This window comes from Doryrhamphus excisus, linkage group LG5 (genome assembly GCF_037039965.1).
Source record: "Doryrhamphus excisus strain RoL-2023G ecotype Guam linkage group LG5, RoL_Dexc_Guam_v1.1, whole genome shotgun sequence".
Taxonomy (NCBI): domain Eukaryota; kingdom Metazoa; phylum Chordata; class Actinopteri; order Syngnathiformes; family Syngnathidae; genus Doryrhamphus; species Doryrhamphus excisus.
In genome coordinates this window covers 19,219,750-19,242,099 of record NC_136361.1, presented here as the reverse complement: position 1 = coordinate 19,242,099, position 22,350 = coordinate 19,219,750, and the positions used below count along the sequence as shown (strand labels likewise).

Sequence of the window (22,350 nt, the reverse complement as noted above, 5' to 3'; positions counted from 1 at the left end):
TTGTCACGTACTGAAGTACGAGGTGACATGACCATCCAATGACATAATGTGTACCATAGTAAGTGTCAATATAGTGATATGTATAGCACATCATGACTGGTTCAAGACTCTTCATCCTTGTATTTAGCAAACATCAACTGCTTGTATTGTTTTATTGTGATTATAATCGACAAATTAAAAATGTCAAGAAAAATGTATCTATACAGTCGATAATACTGCCCAGTTAGTAAGTGATATTAGTGTAGTTGGCCGTGTGCAAGGTCTTCGCTTTATTCTAATGGAGACCTTTAGAGGACTCAGCAGTCCTCACTGCGCTGCTGATTCACCACTTTCACTTCACTCATTGAGGGCTCTGCTCTCATTTCTTCCATGGTCTCTTGCTTCTTTCACTCTTTATCTGTCCCTCTCCTCCTCTCAGCATCCTCCACAACTGGAGCACCATTATTGCCTCGTGTGCATATTGTTTGATGTTGTTCTAGAGGTAAATAGACGTGGCAAACACTTGACACAGTTGTTAAGCAGAGAGCGTCTAAATGTCCTCTAACTCGACATCAAACACTATGCTAATGTCTGTTGCATTAGTGATAGCGGGCACAGCAGTGAGGAGGGGAGTGTACATAACCAACCAGTGCGACGGCACAGCAAAAAATCAGGCTACTAAGTCAAATATAGTGAACACCAAGGAGTTGGTGTCTTACATGGAGATTTCTCATTGTGTAAAGTGGAAAATTGCATTGAACGAAGCTGCCAAATTTGAAGGGAACATCACAAGAATCGAAAGATAGAATAATAAACTAGGATAAAAAAAATACATTTTAACCCTTAGATGCATGAGTGACTGGACCCTACACTCTTCCATAAGTGGGTCAAAAATTACCCATATTAGAATCAATGCGTTTTGATGCCAATTTTGCCATTTTGGTTAGGAATAATCACTTGTATGATATTTCGTATTATATTTAGGAGTTGATAAGCTGATAAGAATGAAAGGTTCCTTTTTTCTTGTATTCCATAGAAAATGCATGCAGGTCATTTTTTGGCCCACTTATGGAAGGTTGTGGTAGTAACACAAAAACAAAAAAATTCTTAAAATGTATAAAAGGTAAGTTAAAAATGTGAATGGCATCATATCAAAAACATGTTTTTTGAGGAATACCTGGAATATGAAATGATAAAAAAATTTCATTACGAAGATATTTCAAGAAAACAACCTGACCGGGTCATTTTTGACCCACTTATGGAAGGTTGGAGCAGTAACACAAAAACAAAAAAATCTTAAAATGTATAAAAGGTAAGTTAAAAATGTGAATGGCATGATATCAAAAACATGTTTCTTGAGGAATACCTGGAATATGAAATGATACAAAATTTTCATTGCAAAGATATTTCAAGAAAACAACCTGACCGGGCCATTTTTGACCCACTTATGCATCTAAGGGTTAAGGCATGCAGTGTGAAACCAGGGGCAGGCTCAAATCCCTTTGACATCAGACTGCAGAGTAGACCACCAAAAAGCAGGTTGATGGTGCGACTGGCCGCTGGGTGGCAAGTGACTTTTAAACCATGACAACGAGCTTGCCATCATTCCAGAAAGAACTCCAACCCCTGGACATTGGTGTAAACAGGGCGTTCAAGAGAGCGATGGATGACTGGGAGACTGAACCGGGTGAGTTACGCCACCATATGGGGATGGATTGTGGGTGCTTGGGCTAAGGTATCTGCTGTAACCTTTCACAATAGCCTGCATCATTGCTGAACAGCCACATGACAATGAGACTCCGACTCCGACAATGATGAGAGGGAACCCGACATGTTTGATGACGAAATTGCGCCTCAGTTCAATTCAGATACAGAAGATGAGGACTTTGATGGATTTGTGGGAGAAAATTACTCAGGTGCCGGTGGTGCGCCTTCTGGTGCGCCTTCTGGTGCGCCTTCTGGTGCGCCTTCTGGTGCGCCTTCTGGTGTGCCTTATGGTGCGCCTTATGGTGCGCCTTCTGGTGCGCCTTCTGGTGCGCCTTATGGTGCGCCTTATGGTGCGCCTTATGATTATTGGCCTTATGGTGCAGAAAATTTGGAACTGTAACTTGAGGCACCTGGACGGCCAAAAGGCATGCAGATGACTAAAGACGGAGAAAATATTAATGATCGGAAGAATGATCAAAATTGCGATCATGTGGACAGTGAAAATGATGTTAAGAAACAATGAAAATTTGTGGAATTGAAGAATTTAACAACATATTGCATAGGTTCCAACAGCAGATGGAGGGAGCTGGACCAAGCAGGGGGTAAAGCAAAAAGGCAGCTGGTGTGAGAAGCTAGTAAGATCCAGAAAACGGCAACAAGGAGACTTGTAGCAGCCACATACTAATTACAATGTACTCACCAACACTAACAGGCACACGTCTTGCCCACAACACCCACACCTGAGACCTGCTATTGGTGGAAAAGTGGGCTAATTTAAGCCAACGGGAGGTCTGCAGAGATCTTTTATGACATGACAATGCCTCTTGATTCAGGCATGTGCACCTGCACCAATTAACAGGTTACTAATTGGCCCATCCAACAGGGAGCAAGGCAAAAAAAAAAAATGACCGCTCATCTTAGCAGACTGATCAACTGATAAGGATGTCTGCTTCACATGACTGTTTTACTTTAATGAGAGTGAGATTTAAAAAAAATAATAATTTACACTTTTCTTTCATGCTTTCATCATTCTGCTTTTTGCTCACTACACCAAATTTCCTCTCCCTCCCTCGAAACCGCTCTCTCTTGCCCTTGTCTTTCTCTTTGCAGCTGCACACTTAAAGACCCTTGCTGCATTATCCTTTTAAGAAAGGCCCAGGCAGGAAGCAAAGAGGTAAAGGACAGGGGAAAAAAAAAAGATGTGGCTGCCGCTGCTACAGCAGCCTTCAAACCTCATTAACTTTTGTCTTGTGGCAGCACTCTCTCTCTCTCTCTCACACACACACACACACCACCACACACACTCGCTCGCACATGTGCACGCACCCACGCATGCACCCACACACAGATAAAGATACTGTACATGTAAACTGCTAGATGCCCCTCCCGCCTTCACAAACAACACATCCAAGAACATGACCTGTCTGCTTTGTGCTCTGAAGCCTTTGTCCACAGATGTTGGCTTTGATTACTCCTGCCATATTAATAATGTAGCATATGAATATCAGAAATAAAGAATGAAGTACATTTATAAAGATATGCACAAAAACAATAAGCAAGCATTTTCATTCATTCATTCATCTGCTTTTCCTCACGAGGGTGTTGGAGCCTATCCCATCTGTCTTCGGGCGAGAGGCGGGGTACACCCTGGACTGGTGGCCAGCCAATCACAGGGCACGTATAGACAAACAACCATTCACACTCACATTCATACCTATGGACAATTTGGAGTCGCTAATTAACCTAGCATGTTTTTGGAATGTGGGAGAAAACCGGAGTACCCGGAGAAAACCCACCCACAGGGAGAACATGCAAACTCGAGGGTGGAATCGAACTCGGTGTGGCCTGCGTGCTAACCACTCGCTCCACCGTGCAACCCTGTAACATTGTTGTCTGATGATTATAAATGCAAATACCAACAAAATAAATACCATTAGAGTAGAAATTAAATGCAGTAACAGCCACCCAATGGTAATTACAAATCAAATATGTGTCATATTTTCTGCACCATAAGGCGCACCACTGGCACACCACTGGCGCACCACTGGCGCACCACTGGAGCCTGAGTTTAGTTTAATCTTTTTAACTTTTAAAGCAATTTGGAGTCGCCAATTAACCTAGCATGTTTTTGGAATGTGGGAGGAAACCGGAGTACCCGGAGAAAACCCATGCATGCACAGGGAGAACATGCAAACCCCACACAGAGATGGCCGAGGGTGGAATTGAACCCTGGTCTCCTAGCTGTGAGGTCTGCGCACTAACCACTTGACCGCCATGCAGCCCGCCAGCATTTTCAGATTTAAAAAAATCACTTAAAAAAATATAATTTTCGGCCATGCAGAACGCCATTTCTACAAAATTACTTTGATGTTTTCACCTTAAAACGTTCGTATATTCGTGTATTCGTAAATATGCAATTTGTAATGATGGCCATGGTGATGCAAGGAGGAAGTTAGGCATTTTCCCTGAATACTTCTACTAGTACAGACTTTGCACTTTACTTAGTTCTTCTTGGGGTGTTTCTGCCACACACAAATGTGCAGCTTTCTAAACGTTATTTATTGTTACCAGCATTATTTCATTGGATTCTTATTTTTGAATTTATTAAGACTAACCCGTTTTGAGTGGGTTTATTTGACCGTCTGTTTTGCAAATGACACTTTATTTATTAGTAAACATCGATTGTCAGGATAATCCATACAAACAAATGTATGCATTTGGCCCCGGTTTCAGAAATCAGTCATTCTATATTTCAGCAGCATTTTTAAAAAATTATTATTCATATTATTTTTTTCTCTTTTATTCCGTTCAAATTACCAAAGCATTTTTAATTCAAACAATGCTGATACAGTCGACTGTATGAAAATGTGCAACAGAGCAATTACACATACTGTACATACAGTAGAACCACATGGGGTGGGGGTTTTGAGGGGCGGATTTAAAGATGTCAGTGCGGTTTGTGCCACTCAGTCACCTTCTAATGAGTAATCAGCTTTCACAGCTTGAGTGTTGGGGTGATAATTCAGGTTGCACACCATGTTCCTGAACCGTAGAGTAGTAATTCATTAGCATGGAGATCTGTATAATCAAACAATTAGTGAATTTCTTCTCATCAGCACGGCCGCCTCGGTGTCTGATGTCCTATTCTGTGATGAGTTGAGGGTGACGGAGGACAATAAACTGGACTGCTCTGTGATGTGACGTCTCCTGGCTGGTCTACAGCTCGTGGTTAAAAACCTCAGATGAATGCTTATACATGCAAACTCCACACAGAGGCAAGCGGAGAATCGAACACAGGTCGTCCTGATCTCCTAATTGTGTGGCCCCTAATAATTTTTTTATGTTTGATTACAGCAAATTACTAAATTTGACATACTATTTGCCTAAATTAAGCATTTCCAAGCATGAAAATTACAAATATAATGCATTCAGAAGATGCATTTAAAGACATGATATGTAGTATTCCACACTAGTCACTCTGTCTCAGTAATGTTTTGTTGAATGGACAATAGTCAGCGCAGGAAGTACGCTATCAAAAAAAAAGCAACAAGGAACTCCCAGTTTTAGCGTGTAGCAGTGTCACAAGAAGAGATCTCAAGATTAAAATGTGATTGTTCAGAAAAAGCTGCTATGAGTGACTATGGGTGTTATCCCATATCTAGAGGGCTCTAATAATGTTAAAAAAATTTATTTAGAAGGTCGTAAACAGTTTTTTTTAATGCTCTTGCTGGTTAAAAACATCAGATGAATGCTCATACATGCAAACTCTACACAGAGACAAGCGGAGAATCGAACACAGGTCTTTCTGATCTCCTGACTGTGTGGCCCACTCGGCTACCTAATAATTTTTTATGGTTGAATACAGCAAATTATTAAATTTGACATACTATTTGCCTAAATTAAGCATTTCCAAGCATGAAAATGGCTAAATAACCAAAAATACAAATATAAGGCATTCAGAAGATGCATTTAAAGACGTGATATGTAGTATTCTACACTAGTCACTCTGTCTCAGTAATGTTATGTTGATGAGACAATAGTCAGCGCAGGAAGTACGCTATCAAAAAATGTGTTATCCCATGTCTAGAGGGCTCTAATAATGTTTAAAAAATGTATTTAGAAGGTCGTAAACAGGTTTTTTATGCTGTAACTATGAAAATATTTCATACATCCAGTAAATAAGGAATCCTATCTATCACAATTGGGTCTCGAACCAATTAATTTTGATAAAAAAGGGACTACTGTATATGTTTCCTACTGGATTACAGACTTGAATATTGTGAAATGCTGTAATTGGATCACCAGTTCTCAGAAGATTCTCGTCTCTGTAGACCAGCACAGCTGCGATCAAGGAGGTGCTTTTAGCAGAAGTGACAAATTATTCCACAGTACAGTTCCCATTAATTATTGCTTTTCTTGCTATATTTGGTTGTTCTTTGTCACTTTTGGGTCCACAATGCTCAGTGTTGAACCGCCTTCATCTCCAAGGACTGTCATCTTAGTGCTCTGTGTCTTGTCATCCTGCTAATCAGCAGCTGTTTGTATTTTTAGACCAGTGCAGAAAGGAATACCATAATGATTTTTCATTATGTTGATGATTATTGGCATTGTTATGGATGCCATGTAGAAAACTGGGAGGTTTTAATGATTGCTGTGTTATTCCACTATGTCACGGTGTTACACCCATCCCTCGCTTACAATGACAGTAACATTCAGTCGGATCACAAAAGAAGTATAAATATCCTTTCTGCTCATTTGATATTTACATTTATTTCCCACGTTTTCTAGGTGTCTCAGAGTCTACACATAAGAAGGTGAAGGTTTTTTGTAGGACGATAGTGGCTGAACACAGACAGCCGTGTCACCACCAGCACAAAGGGACACCGAGACCAGCTGCATCGCGCTAATGGAACAACTAAGTAGTCCACCAGTTTCCACAATTTGAGCTTTATCTCATAAAATATAAACCAATGGTGGACAATGAGAGCTGGCTGGCCCATTTGGCCATACAATAATCCCTCGTTCATTGTGATTAATTGGTTCCAGTACAATATTTATGTTGTTACAGCTTAGAAAACTTGTTTACTACCTTCTAAAGATGTGTTTGTTAGAACCCTCTAGACATGAAAGTCACCATTTACACTCATATTGCCAAATATAGCCAATATAAGGCATTTAAGACAAGACTTGTGTTCGTGTGTGTTGCTATAAATGTAAATAAATGAAATAATAAATGAGTAGTGGGCGGACAGGAAGTTTTAGCTTTAGCTGAATGTGTCTTCTAAATAAATGATTCATTTGAGTTGGTGTAATGAATCCAGTATATGTCAGGTTTATTTACAGTGTATGTTGATATGTGATTTTAGTAAGCTTGGTTCGTGGAATGTAAATAAATACTTTTTTTTTTTACCTCAATTCCAAGTTTGGGAAGTGTAAGGTACATAAAAGATAAGGTAACATGGTTTAAAAAAATGTTTAAAATGCATAAATATGTTTAGAGCATTTAAGAGTAGTAATAGTTCATGTCATATATATAAAATTCAGTTGTAAAAGAAAAAAAGACACCCTACTATTTTTTTGTATGTTTGTTTCTAAAATAACCAAACCTCCATTGTTGGCGTTTGGGTGTAATACCGCAAGGTCCACTAGGGGGTGCTAGCAGCGATGGTGGTATAGAGTAGGTGACAAAACGACAGAGGAAGAATAAATCCTGAGGGTGAATATACGTCAAGTAATTGTGGATTCTCTTCCTTATTCTGTACAACAGATTAGTACAAAGTAGAGATAATTTATACTAACGGCTGTAAAGAGTTTAGAAAGTTGCTAGAGTAAACAGCTGACTGCTAAATGTTTGTTACAAAATGTGTTGTAGAGCATTTGAACATAAGCTAAATGGCTAATGCTAGCAAGCCTTAATGTACAGTTGCTAGCATGAAGCAGGCTAATTGAAAACTAATAGTTTTGAAAACTAATTCAAAACTATTTTTGTTTATTTTTACCTTTGAACCCTTTAATGGTTATTTGCAATTCCAAATTATTAGTACTTGTTGTCATGAACTATCATGAATTCAACTGGTTTTTCACAGGGTGACTCATTTCACACAAAATATTCATAAAAGCAACCCAGATGGTCCTCACGATGTATTCCCCCCTCCTCATCCGGTCGGTAGTGTTTCTACTTTGTAATATTGGATCCAGTACGTGCTTGCTCTTTCCATTCCCTCGTCTTTGTATTGTATCTTTAGTTTTTATTAGCACTCTTGTTGTCACCAAACGTGTGCCTCCACAGCTAAGCTCTGCAACTTGGGAGACCCAGGGGGACAGACATTTCATTTCTGCACGCTTAACGAGTCGCTACTATATATGTGTGTGTGTGTGTGTGTGTGTAGAAGTGCTTTGAGAGAGGAGGTGATGAGGAAGGGGGGTGGGTGGGATGAGGCTCCTGTGCCTGTTCTCCTCCACTCTCTCAGACAGAGATAATGGGGGAGCTGATAGCAGCCTTGGAGACTTGTGTGGCTCCAAGCACAGATATGGAATGATAACGTCTCCAGCAGCTCGCCTGCTGCTGCTGCTGTTCTTTGTGTCTTTTGTATCTGATGTGTGACTACCGACACATAGATGTTTTGTGTGTCTTTTTAAGTGTGGGTTTGAGTGAGGCTAGGTACCGGGTTGTGCATACACAATGCTGGAGCGAAGGTGGATGTGAGCGTGGTATGGAGGTGAGGGTGTGTCTGCGCCCTGGCATCCCACCATGCACTCGGTTATACACCGGAGTAGGACATTTCTAGAGAAACAGATCGAGAAAGATGAACATAATTAAGATGAGTTCATTCTAAGAGGAACAGCTAACAATGAATCCACTTTGCTCTGATGTTCTCTGGGGCTGGAATTTGATGTGATGATGTGAGACAATCTGTACATCCAACAACACGGCAGCTCTGATAACTTCTGACTAAGAATGGACGTTCTGTGCGGTCAACTTGGTTGCAACAAAAGAAAAACACAAGGGCGGATCTTCCGAGTAGAGATATTTTATTGGAAGGACGTGTGACGGAGTGAGAGTGACACCCCATCATTGCACAGAGCACCCGCTCTCTCTTCCCCTTTGGCCAGGAGTGCGAGCGCACACACAAAATACGCCGACAGATGCACGGCAGCAGGACTTTGATACTTTTGGACATTTTTTTGTGTATTTTTTCGTCTATGTGTCCATTTTACTGTTTTTCACTATGTAGTTGTAAATAAAGGGCTGCACGGCGGTGGAGTGTTTAGCGTGCAGACCTCACAGCTAGGAGATCAGGGTTCAAGTCCACCCTTGGCCATCTCTGTGTGGAGTTTACATGTTCTTGTGCATGCGTGGGTTTTCTCCGGGTACTCCGGTTTCCTCCCACATTCCAAAAACATGCTAGGTTAATTAGCGACTCCAAATTGTCCATAGGTATGAATGTGAGTGTGAATGGTTGTTTGTCTATATGTGCCCTGTGATTGGCTGGCGACCAGTCCAGGGTGTACCCCGCCTCTCGCCCGAAGACAGCTGGGATAGGCTCCAGCACCCCCGTGACCCTCGTGAGGATACGCAGTAGAAAATGAATGAATGAATTGTCAATAAAACTCAAAACCAGTATCAACAAAGCCATCATTTGTTGTACAGTTTTTCATAGCGAACCCATGACATAGTACAATAATACCATATTTATTGTGATTAATTGGTTCGAGACCCAGTCGTGATGAGTACATTTCTGCAAATTACGATCCCTTGTATTATTAGAGCCCTCTGGACATAAAATAACACCCCTATAATAATTTTTTACATTCATATTATGCAATGTAGTAGTTATAATCAGTGAAAATAAGCAATTTCAGACATAAATAAGACTTGTTCTTGTGTGTTGTCTGAGTTTTAGCTGAATTACAGCCACAAAAGTTGCCTGTATTATTTTTTTTACAATTATTATGCTGTTATTATTGTGCCTGTTTTTAGATAACACTCAAATAAATGCTGTGTCTCAGCATGATTTATTGATAAATATACATATGTTTAAAGAACAATGAAGAGTGAAGCTGTGATCTTTGTTATTATGTTAGCTTATGGTCGGCTATTTTGCTTTGCAGGAAACTCCAAATACTGTGCTACTGTTATGACTTCCATTGTGATGTTTAAATTTTTTGCGACTTGGACTGAGATGAATGGCAAACGGCCAATCTTTTCACCGTGCTTCAACCAATCTCCTCGTATAACAATAATTTCTCGACAGCTCAAATGAGAAAATGACTAATAGGGCCTGCGATTAACATACTCAGTTATCATCCTGGACAGGTAGAGAAATTACTTAATCAAGCCAGGCTATATTTATCTTTGTTCACCTATACACCTGTTCTACTCATTTCCCATCTCATTGCCACAGAGATTGCGCTCTTCGTGGCGATGTGCTGATTAGTTTTGATCAGTCATATAATTGGGTATAAGCTGTTTAATTTCTTACCAACATATAGATGGTATTAAAGTGCAATGAGAAAAAAAAGCAACACATGCACCTTAGATATTTGAAGATAGTATGCTAATATATATTATATATTTCTAGTAAAAATGGCAGTATAGGTGAAAAAGTGAACATTAGTATGAACATCAGTTTTTTCTGTTTTCTTTAAATATTTCCACATTTCTCCCTATATATTTTGACTTTTCTAAATAGTAAGTTTTTCTTCAACCTAATTTTCCAAAAATTAAAATTTCATTTTGTTTTGTTTCTTTATCATATTGTGACAAAAATATTTCTTTAACATTTCAACTCTGTACTACTAAAATTATCTAAAAAATTTAAATTTTTAATTTATTGTATAATTTGGGCCAATTTTTTTCCATTTTCAGAGCATTTGCAGATGGACAATTTGAGGTCGCCAATTAACCTAGCATGTTTTTGGAATGTGGGAGGAAACCGGAGTACCCGGAGAAAACCCACGCATGCACGGGGAGAACAGGCAAACTCCTCACAGAGATGGCCGAGGGTGGAATTGAACATGGGTGTCCTAGCTGTGAGGCCTGCGTGCTAACCACTCGTCTGCCGTGCAGCGTTTGTTTATCATATTGTGACAAAAAAAATATTTATTTAACATTTTAATTTTGCGCTACTAAAATTATATTAAAAAAATATTTTTCTAAATTTCTTGTATAATTTGGGCTGATTTTTTTCAATTTTCAGAGCTGTTTAGTTTTCTTGTTAAATTATATTTTTAATGTGCCAAGATGTAATCGTCCTTACTTCAGTGTGTGGGCAGTTTGGGTATTTCGCTGCTCCGAAATGTATTGCAAGGTTTACACCTATAGAACTAAAATCAGGGACCAGAATTGTCATAGAAACGACAGAAACTCAATTCTCCTGGTTAAATAATCAACCAACCATGATTAGTAGCTCTTGCAGGGAGCATGTAGGCACTCTTACAACTTACTGACTGATACACAGAAGTGTAGGCGAGAGTCTCCCGAGAAAGACAGCTGCCGGGCAAGAAAATGGAGGCAGGGAATGAACAGACAAGCAATAGGTGAGGAAGATACTGTATCTGTGGGTGGACGAATGGGAGAGCGATATAGAATAAGAATAAAGTTAGCTGCAGCTGTTTGTGCACGCTTGTTCCACGTTGACAGGTTTCAGCACACTCGAGACAGCTTTTACTGCGGTCACGGCGAGCACGAGAACAATCTATTAAGAGTGTTGACCGATATCGTGTCTAAACTTTCCCTCTTTTCCAACTGCAGCTAACTGTAATTAAAAGCCAACCGTGGCAGATGATTTGACAGTAATGACCATAATTGATTGTCGTCAAGGTTCATGTGCCAGATAATGTTATTGTTTATGTAAATGATTGTTGTTGTTTATTCATAAGCTTGGGAATCTTCCACCTCTCCACAAATGAGGCCTTGCCAATGCATACTCGGAGCCAAACACAAACATGCGTCTGTGATATTGAAGTGGCCATTTGCCCAATCATGAAATCAAGTCAATAAAGGGAAGCATTTTGGGGGGGCGAGACCTGATCTGGAAAACATTAGCATGTGAATTAGTTGTTGACTGCGTGCCAAAGCTGGCGGACTAATGGGTGCCAACTAGATGACAACACTCCCCTAATCGATGGCTTGATGTCTATATGGAAACATATGGCGGGATCAGACGTGCATATTTTCTTTCATTTCAACGTGTCGTTTCTTATGGATCCAATTTCTACTCAGTCTTTTTTGTCGCGCCATGTGCCTTTTGATTTGTGCTCATCGGAAAACATTAATCATTCAATTTAGAAGCAATATTCCTGTATTAAACAGCATATAGTCAATATTTTGACAACTTGTTAGGTATATATGGATATAATCAAATGGGGTTTTTGGTGTTGTTTTGACGCCATGGCATCATTACCAACGATACAGTGGAACCTCAGTTTAGTTATTAATTCATTCCGAAAGATCTGACAAAAACAGAAACATAAGAAAACCATCACATTGCAGTCAAATCATTTCATTAAGTCAAAAGACATCCCTCTTGATACCGGCCATTTTTGATGAATTTGACAGATTTTTCAAGGCACACAGAATATTGTGTTCTAAGGTTATATAGTCACGATAAACACCAAAAGAAAGTTTAGACTCTCATCTTTCATCAGATTTTTTTTTTTTTACGATCCCTAGTATTATTAGAGCTCTCTGGACATGAAATAACACCCCTATAGTCATTTTTACACTCATATTGCCCAATGTAGTAGTTATAATCAGTGAAAATAAGCCATTTAAGACATAAATAAGGCATGAAAATAAGACATGAAAATAACAATACAGAAATATAACACCACTATTTATAATTTTCACATTTGGAACTAAACTGTGCATGTGCACGCGTTTGCGCCTACATGCACACATGTGAATGCATTCAAATTTCTCCTGAAATGTGTAATCTCTTATTATAATAATAATAATAATGGTAATGGTTTATGATCCTAATAATAACATGGCTTTCTGTTGTGGCCTCCAAAGTTACTTGCAATGTCAAATAATTCTAAATAACAAATGGATGGAATTTATTGTTGATGCGGATTTCTGATATTATCTGGACAAGATTGAATTCAATAAGGTTTTTGTCACCTTCTGTATTAAAATTCTTGGCACTTGTGACTTTTTTTGGCTCCATGGTGGGTTATATTTACAAATTGTGCAGGTAAAACACTGGAATACACTGCAATGCAAATACAAATATGTCATTCCTTATGAAATTTTAAATTGTCTATGTCAAAAGACATTTGTTAATCCACACGCATGCTCTTGAGAGACTGAAATATTGCACAGCAGCCGAAATTAATTTTTTTCTATTTCTGTAATGCAGTTATTTAAGGTCTTCATTTGTCATCTGTGACTCCAATGTGATTTCTGTTTGGTTTGATGTACTTTCCCCTCAGGCAGTTGCTGAAATCATTTTCTGGCTGTTTGCTCACAAAGACAATTTAGTGCGAGGGAATTTTTCTGTTGCCTCATCAGATTTTCGAGAAAATATTAAATATAATTTTATTTTGCATTTTTATTGTAGAGGATTTGAATATTTTTTTAAATTGCGAGTTATGAGTTATGTTTATTTTTCATCCTTTCCATATTTCTTCTATGCATTTCAATATATTACTGTCACCTCGTTATGTCTGTGGGATAAAAAATTGTGAATGAATTCTCATTAATTAGGCTCATTAGGTGAGCAAAAACCTGTTGGATTGGAGGCGGTTGCGCTGCATCCGCCCTGATGGAGCGGCAGTATTTAGCGTGCCATATTGGCTGTCTGATGGCGGCACCTTCGGGTCATGTTCTGTGACATGGCTGTTGGCCACCTCATCACACACACACACACACACACATACACACACACACCAATCTTTCGGGGACTTGGCAGACTTGTGGTTTCCCCTCTCTAATCTCTGAGTTCTCCAGGGGCATGCAGCCATTCTCTCTGCTATTTAAAGAAGCTTGGCATTTATCTGAGATCTCATTTCTGTAATTCACCGCCCGTCTCCTGGGAGCCTCGATTGGCACCGCTGATGCCACATCCTCCTTTGGTTTTTCAGTCTCTTCCCTTTTAAATTCCTCACATCATTCTTCCTTCCGTCCTTGGATCCATTTGTTGTCAAGCAGGAAAAAGCTGATTGATGACAACGATAATAGTAAAACGGACACATAAACACTTTTTCCTGTGACTCAAACTTTTAATAAAGAGTCTCAAAGTTGACCTAAGTCATATTTTTGGATAATACCAAGAAAACAAGCAGTTGGACGCAGGTTATGAATACAGTATGCAAATTATATTGTAGTGTTTTATAGCTCAGTGTCACTAGGGTGCTTTAAACAATATTGACGTCAAAGGAAAAAAAAAAAAGCGAGTGTCTAAGCAGGCCCTGTCGGTTCAATTCCCCCTCTGTGGTGCATCTCTCACATCCTGCATCACCAATCTAAAGCATCATCGGAGGTTGGGTAATTAAAATGAATCATTCGCAGTGGGATTATTGTTTCTTCTTATTTTCCTCTCATAAATAAAAACATGACGTGTCAAATCATCAATTCAAACGCAACCCAAATGAAGAAATAATTGTGCATCAATTATCATAAGTAATATGAATTTGGAAAATATAATTGTGATTAATGAGGCATCAATAAAAAACTTACATCTGGTACATGTTTGGAAGTGGAGCAGGGCGGCACGTTTTTATCCAAATCTGACAACGAATCCATGAAGTATTCATTTTCTTGGGAAAAATTAAGTGTATGTTAAATTTCAGATATTTTTATATTTGTCATTCGTCAACTATGTAAATGACAGAGAAAAATGAAGGTGCCACTTTGGGTAATTTGCGTATTAACATACATGCTAAAATAAAATAAAACTTAAATCAAATTATTAATATTGTGCATACAATTCAAGTAAATAATAAATGTTATGCAAGACATAAGCGGTCGCCATATATTTCTGGGACCGCCAGGAAGAGTAGTGATTAACACACAGGGATATAGGCCCCCATGGAACGCCATAATGTGGAGTTAAATCAGCAATAGAAGGAAATGAGACAGCTCAGCTTAACTTGTTATTGCTCTTTAACGTATAGCCAAGGTTCATTCAAAGCAGCAATCATCCTCGTTTTATGTCTTTTGCGTCACAGAGTGTTGTGCAATTACGAGACTGTGATCCCAGCTCCCTTGAGATCATTACCAAACTCCCCCGGTGTGATTCTGGACCGATCCTTCACCTTTCTGAGAATCACAGATTCAAAGAGCTCAAGAGAGGGATGCTTGTTTTTCCGTCTGTTTTTGAATAATCTTGCCAACAGTGGTCTCTGGTCTCCCACACTTCTCTCCTTCTGGTGTAAGTCTTTCTCCCCATGTCTGTAAAAACACCTTTAGCCTTTTAGAGGTGGTGGATTTCTGACGCCATAGGTGTAAACCTGTGATGCAACAATCTGACATCAACCCGAAGAGACTAAAATAGATTGTGCAGGTGTTCTGATTGTGAATGTACAATAATTTCTCGTTTATTGCGGTTCTAGACCCGACCGAAAGTCGGATTCCTTATTTATGAATTAAATATTTTCGCATTTAGAGCATAAAAAAAACCTGCTCACGACCCTCTAAATACAGTTTTTTTAACATTATTAGAGCCCTCTATACATGAAATAACATGTACAAACACACTGGTCAGTTCAAAGCTGTAGTCACTTTTACACTTGTATTACACAATGTAATGGACATAATAAAAAAAAATAAAACATAAATAAGTCCCTATGCTCTCCCACATTCCAAAAACATGGTACATACCCCAGCGTCTTTATCTTATTTTCCTGAAAATAATTTCATTAAATTTTTCAAATGCAAATGTTGACAGGTTTGTGTACCAACGTGTGTCTTCATTGATATTCAAAGGGTACATTTTCGTAAAGCCAAGAATATAAATGTACAGTATCTAGTAGTGCTGAATGATGATAATTACGCATCACTTAACTGCCATTTAAATATGCAGTAGCAGATGCTATCTTTTAAAACCAGTTTAATACACAGACCATTTTGGATGATTCTGCATGTCATTAATCAAAGCCAGGAAGTGTGGAATGGCGTGAAACAGAAGCACGTCAGTTTGATGAGTTATAGTGCATGCGACCCGCTTATCTTTTATTTAAAAACATTGTTCAAATAAAACACATAAGTACACATATAAAACACATCATAAAAACACAAAGAAAGGACCCATACCATAATCTGTATGCTCGTCACATGACCAAAGTACTGCCTGATTTTTACACTGATATAGACACCGTAATGGAATATCTACTTCATCCTGCATACGTATAAACGTATCAAGGCCTCACATGGTTGCACTGTTTCTTTCCATAAAGAGTAATATATGTGTGTGCACAGGATTGGGATGAGATATTCAAACCTGCAATAAAAGCCTGTTGTTCCTGCAATCAAGTTTCGACCTTCTAACATCATTTAACAGCATATCACAATTTGAATGCGTCAACATGCATGCTAGGTTAATTGGCGACTCCTGATTGTCCATAGGTGTGAATGTGAGTGTGAATGGTTGTTTGTCTATATGTGCCCTGTGATTGGCTGGCGACCAGTCCAGGGTGTACCCCGCTTCTTGTCCGAAGACAGCTGGGATAGGCTCCAGCAGTAGAATGCGTCTTCTTCATGTGTTATATTTATGATTTAGTTAATTTTGACATTTTTACTTCACCCCCCCCACCCCACATTCAAAACAAAATGCTAGGTTAAGTGCGATTTTAAATTGTCCATGTGTATGAATGTGAATGTAAATAATTTTTTGTCTATACAGTATGTGCCCCGGCGATTGGCTAGCGACCAGTCCAGGGTTTATTCTGCCTCTCGACCGCAGTTTATGAATGGATGGATGGACATTTTTATGCTTGAAAATACTTTTGTTTTTGCCAGTAGGCCATATTTGGTAATGGTAATGGTTTTATTTCATTTGAACATGCATCAGATTACAATTGAATGCATCACATAATCAGTTGCCAGTTCCACATGTCCAAAAGGAGTAGGAAGAAGCAAAGCTTATTAAATCCTACCCCTCCACCTGGTACTTTTACAATCAGTAACTGTTACATTTGTTCACTTCCTGCTTTCCATAATACAGTTTAAGTTTTTTTTTTTTTTTTTACATAATGTACCTCGTACCGAAGTACGAGGTGATATGATGCACAGCATAATTTATCACTTAATATATGTTTGAAATAATGAAAATTCAAACCATAATGTGACAAGGATGGACTGTCTAACCACAGGAACACACTAGATTTGAATAGTAATGTATTACTTTTTTGTATTAGCTAGGACTGGTACGTTTGCACACCTCCCTCTTTAGCCTTCACGTGACAAACAAAACAATGAGAAAACACGAGACGACATACTTCTTCCTGGCAACTTTAATTGTTTTGACAACTCCTCACAAGCCAGCGAAGATCAATTCCAACCGTGCAGCTGACAGTGGCGTACATGTGCCCTCCCACTCTGGCAGGAGTGTGGCGAGGTAAAGTCGGTGTTTCATGTCATGAAATGTAAAAGCTCATTTTTCTTTCAATGAACTCAAATCAAATCACTTTTTTGTTCGCCGACAAACACGTCAAGTCACTAAAAATGCATTTTTAGGTATTACATTGTAAACACTGTTACAGTTTCTGCGGACAGTGCTTTGTAGCATAATTAAATCAGGCATTTTTATTAAAAAAAAAAAAAAAACAAACAAACATCAAGCAGCAGAGTGGCCTATTGCCCCAAATGGGTCAAAGTCATCGTTAGTGAGTATAAAAACAAGTGAGCAAATAAGCTTATCTACAAAGTGAGGCCTGCTTCAGTGCACGTTTGACATCTCTTCAATGAGCCCGACATGCTACATATTCATATTTGCAAAGTGAACTGATATCATTGTGAGAGGACAAAAAACACATTCATTGACTAAAGACTTCAAAGTGGAAACACAATATTTACAAAACGACAAAAAAGGTTTTAATAAAAATATCTGAATAATTACAATAGTCTATTCGAAGTATATATGTATCCCTTTAACATACATTATTTTTCCATAGATCATTTATTTCTCTTTATGTACAATCTAAATGGTTTTCAAATTGAATTGTCCTTTTTTTTTTTTTACAATATCAAATATTTTAAGATCCCGACACAAATCATCTATTTTAAACAATAGATGTCTACAAGAAATGTACAACAACTTTTGCAGTTCAGTAAAGCTTTAAACTGGACTCGCTTTTTTCACAAAAAAAAAAATAATCATTCATAATTTGGGTTAAAAATATTTCCTTCATTACCAAAAAGAAAAATGTGGTCGAACAGGGACAAATAAGGGGTCTTATGCAAATTCCATGCTCTATGGAAGAAAAAAAAATGTTCATTATATGCGAGTTTACTTCCTTCCAGTGGTTTCCAAATTTTGTTGTGATTGTGCCTCCAGTTGGCTGTGAGTCCCTGGCGAAGCTTTGCTGGCTTTTGGAGCAGGCTCTGTGCAGCCTGCACACCTGTGGAGGGGATAAATAGATTTGGTGGGGTGGGGTGAGCTGCTGAGCTCCAGACTGAGTGGCGCCACCGAAACAACAGAGGTCGTGCTTGACCAACAAGCCAAAACAAACCAGGTCCAAATCACATCCACATCGTTTCTCTCAGGTTGTCGGATTGAAGACTGATGGCTATCTAACGGACCGTCACACACCACCCCCCCCCCGGATATGTACCCCACCCTTACGCACACTTTGTACTGCTGTTTGACTTTAACCGAGAAGAAAGTGACAAAATTCAAACAGAGGCCAAAGTGAGGCCTGATTCTTTCTTTTGCATGCACTGGCCTACATTTACACCATTAATATATGATTGTTTCGGTATGTATATGAATTTTTAAAAACTTACCATTGCGGTGCTTATGTGTCTCAGCGGCATAAAATTGAGTCCTCAGGTTTTTTGACAATTGATGTCCTCTAGAAGAAAAAAAAAGGAAATATAACATTATGTTCAGTACATGTAGTGGATAAAAATAAGTAAAGCAGACAAGCAAAAAAAAAAAATTTTTTTTTTAAATTGTTTTGTGTCCAACTGAATAATAAATTGACCTTTTTGCACAGAGGAGACTGCAGGCTGATTTACTTGAGTAGCAGTGCGATGAGATGGGCCTCAAAGCACATCATCATCATTATCATGCAAATTATAAACACCGCAATCAAGTGCGCAATCCGCACACGACAAATGCGCTTTCTTCTTGCAAGATTCTACACGTATGGGTCGCTGCAGTTTGCACATACATGTGCTAAACACAAGACAGGGCGAATTACACATGACGGAGCTGATGTGCTTTGTCTGCTGGCGAGCGTCTAAGGGTAGTAAATAACGGAAAAAGGAATAATAACCTCCACCGGTAAACAAACGGTACCTGGTGGCGCTCGGTGTTGAGCACCGTGAGCGGCGTTCGGCCGGGGTTGGACGCAGGGGGAGCGCAGGTTCCGTGCCGCTGAGGGGCTTGTTTGTGCAGAGAAGGGTGCGTCTCCAGGGCCAACTGCAGGTCCAGGATGTAGTCAATGACATGTTGGAGGATCTCCACTTTGCTGACTTTCTTATCCTGCGGTATGGTCGGCACCAGGCGCTTCAGTCGGCTGTAGCAGTCGTTCATGTCGTACTGCAAACAGCACCGCTCCTCCTCTTCCATCTTGGACCGGGAGATGTGCAAGCTGTGCTTGGGCATATGTTGGAGGGAGAGCTCCCTGCTGCTGGAGGAGGAGTCCTGGGGGTGGACGGGAGGAACAGCCTTCATCGTGAATTAAAAAAAAAAAAACCAAAACAATGACACTGCGGATAAATTGCACTTCTAAAAAGACACCACGTTGGAAATATTTTTACAAGGGAATTCGATTCTAGTGTGTCCACATTCCCCTTTGTGGTGTGCGATCAGGATCGGGCTCCGAGTGCTCACAAGGAGTAGATTGTGCACATTTATAGAGGAGAGGGGAGGCGCCAAGCCTGCACACTGACCCCACTGGGGAGAAGAGGAAAAGGCGTGTCTCCCACTCTTTGGAGTGTGTGAGACACATTTCAAATATTTACCTGTACTAAAATCCAGCAGGAAGAATTATCTCTGCTGTTATATATGTAGTTCCTTCAGCAGGGGTGTCCAACCTGTGGCTCGGGGACAAACATTTTTTTTGGGATACTGAAGAATGCATTCCGATTTTACTTTCACTTTAAATAGACAACAGCCAATTTGCTTTACTAGTATGTTTCATTTAGTCACGTGTCAACACAGTAATTATTACGTAATTATCCGCATTCGTGTTTTTAAAAACATGCTCATGTCAACACAGAGGGTGAACCCCCGCAACCCCCGCTTATCCTCACGAGGGGGCGCTGGAGCCTATCCCAGCTGTCTTCAGGTGAGAGGCGGAGTAAACCCTGGACTCGTCGCCAGCCAGCCAATCACAGGGCACATATAGACAAACAACCATTCACACTCACATTCATACCTATGGACAATTTGGAGTCGCTAATTTACCTAGCATGTTTTTGGAATGTGGGAGGAAACCGGAGTACCCGGAGAAAACCCACGCATGCACGGGGAGAACATGCAAACTCCATACAGAGATGCCTGAGGGTGGAATTGAACCCTGGTCTCCTAGCTGTAAGGTCTGCGTGCTAACCACTCGACGTGCAAATCATACATTACGTAATTATCCGCATTCATGTTTAAAGAAAATGCTCATCATGTATTCACTCTTCACGCTTTGTGATTGGCTAGTGACCATGTACACCAGGGGTGCACAAACTATGGCCCGGGGGCCACATGCGGACCACCCGCCAGCTGCTTTCTAAGTATTTCAACTTTTAACATAGAAACTGGCAACATGACTTACAAGTCGGATGTCATATTTAGTATAAAAAAAACAACAAAACTGAAAAATTAAATTACATAGTTTGATGTGGTCTGATGTTCAAAGAATACTTTTACAGATTAAATTACACAAATAATTCAAGGAAAATTATAAGCATAAAATAGTGTGTGTGTGTTAAATATATGTTCTGCCCCCCCGGGCAATTTTGTTAACTCAATGCGGTCAACAAGTCAAAATATTTGCCCATCCCTGATGTATGTACACGGTGCATTTGGCAAGTTAAAAACGTCTTGTGTTGCGTTGGTCACACTGCCTCCACTTTATTAGCTTTTCGCTTAGCTTTGCTCGCCTCTATTTCCATTTGTATCAAAACTCAAAACAACACCAGACCAAAAATGCTAACCGAGACCACTTAAGGTTGCGTTCACTTGTCATTTTTGGTGTGGTTAAAATTAGCTAGAGTCCATTTGCTCTGCTAGTACAGTTGGTTTGTGAATACTGCCCAGGACCAAACAGGTGGACCAAGACATCCTGTGGCTGCGTTCACACTTGTTATTCTATTTTAAACAAAGTTGCACCAATTTGGGCTGCTAGTCTGGTTTGTTTGGTCAAGTGTGAACGTGGTCAACAGGACCCAACAGGACCTGAAAAACAGGCGGACTGAGATGTGCCATAAAAGCAGATAGCGGACAAGTGAAAACGCAGTGCAGGTAAGAAGCATTTATCATATAAGAGATACATCGGGAAAACAGGTTTTGTGGTGAAATTCCCTGGAATCTGGGCATCTTGGGATGTTAATAAACAGGGTTGGACGTCGTTTTCATTTTGGTAGGGTCCTATGAATTTGAAGTGGAATGGAATTGGGGATGCAATTACGGAATTGACCAATAATAATGGGGAATCTTGCAGAAATTGATATAATGTGAATGAATGTTGTTGTCATAAGGAGAAGGAACGTTGGTGTGAAGGAGTATTTATTTGGAGGAATTGATCGTGGCAGATACAAACAGTAAACATTTCAATTAAATAATAAAATTTAATAAATAAAGTAAATATTGATTATAATTTTTAAAGTATAATTACATTTTTTAAATATTAATATAAATTAAATAAATTAAGTAAATATTTCAATTAAACACAATTAAACACTTGTGTGTTCATGTGAATGAAGCCAATACCAACTGAAATGATTGTTTCAAGTTGGTTCAACATAATGCTTTTTTTTAAAATGTGGGATTAACTTGTGGATCTATCCCACCTCACCCCTTCAATCAGCTGGGATAGGCTCCAGTTTGGCTCCAGTTAGGCTCCAGTTCACAGTAATGACTACAAGCGTTAGAATAGCAGATAAATGGATGAAGCTGTCAGTTCATGATTAAGTCTACTTGTTCGAGATGTTGCTTTTACCAGGCTTCAGTGTAACCTTGGCTTTCTATTTTGTTTAAGAATACTGTATGTGGTTGGTATCATTTCAGTAACCTTGGCAATGGATGTGACACATGTGTGTATTGTTGGAATGTGCACAAAGTGTACAGCCTTTTTATAGCCTATTATTGCCAATTGTGGACATCCAACTCAGGTTTAAAATCTGCAGTCCAACAAGAAGGCGTGAAGATGTGTGTTTTATCTTGTTGTCTTCTATTTGCTCTCTGGTGCTTCTTTAATTATGACTCTTCTGGCTGTACTTCCCCAAAGGTTTATTGCTGTGCTGACTTGGGACTGGAACTTGGTAACTGGAGACTTATTATC

General features: G+C 39.4%; 1 protein-coding gene across 1 annotated transcript; it reads right to left on the bottom strand.

The window, feature by feature from the left end:
• Nucleotides 1-17,124: 17,124 nt before the first annotated feature.
• id4 (inhibitor of DNA binding 4) lies at nucleotides 17,125-19,699 on the bottom strand. Its single transcript, XM_058054029.2, has 3 exons — nucleotides 19,152-19,699; nucleotides 18,635-18,702; nucleotides 17,125-18,249 (listed from the first exon to the last, which is right to left on the bottom strand). Exons 1-2 carry the CDS (start codon nucleotides 19,527-19,529, stop codon nucleotides 18,655-18,657), a joined length of 426 nt encoding a protein of 141 aa, XP_057910012.2. The 5' UTR covers nucleotides 19,530-19,699; the 3' UTR covers nucleotides 17,125-18,249; nucleotides 18,635-18,654.
• Nucleotides 19,700-22,350: the final 2,651 nt, after the last annotated feature.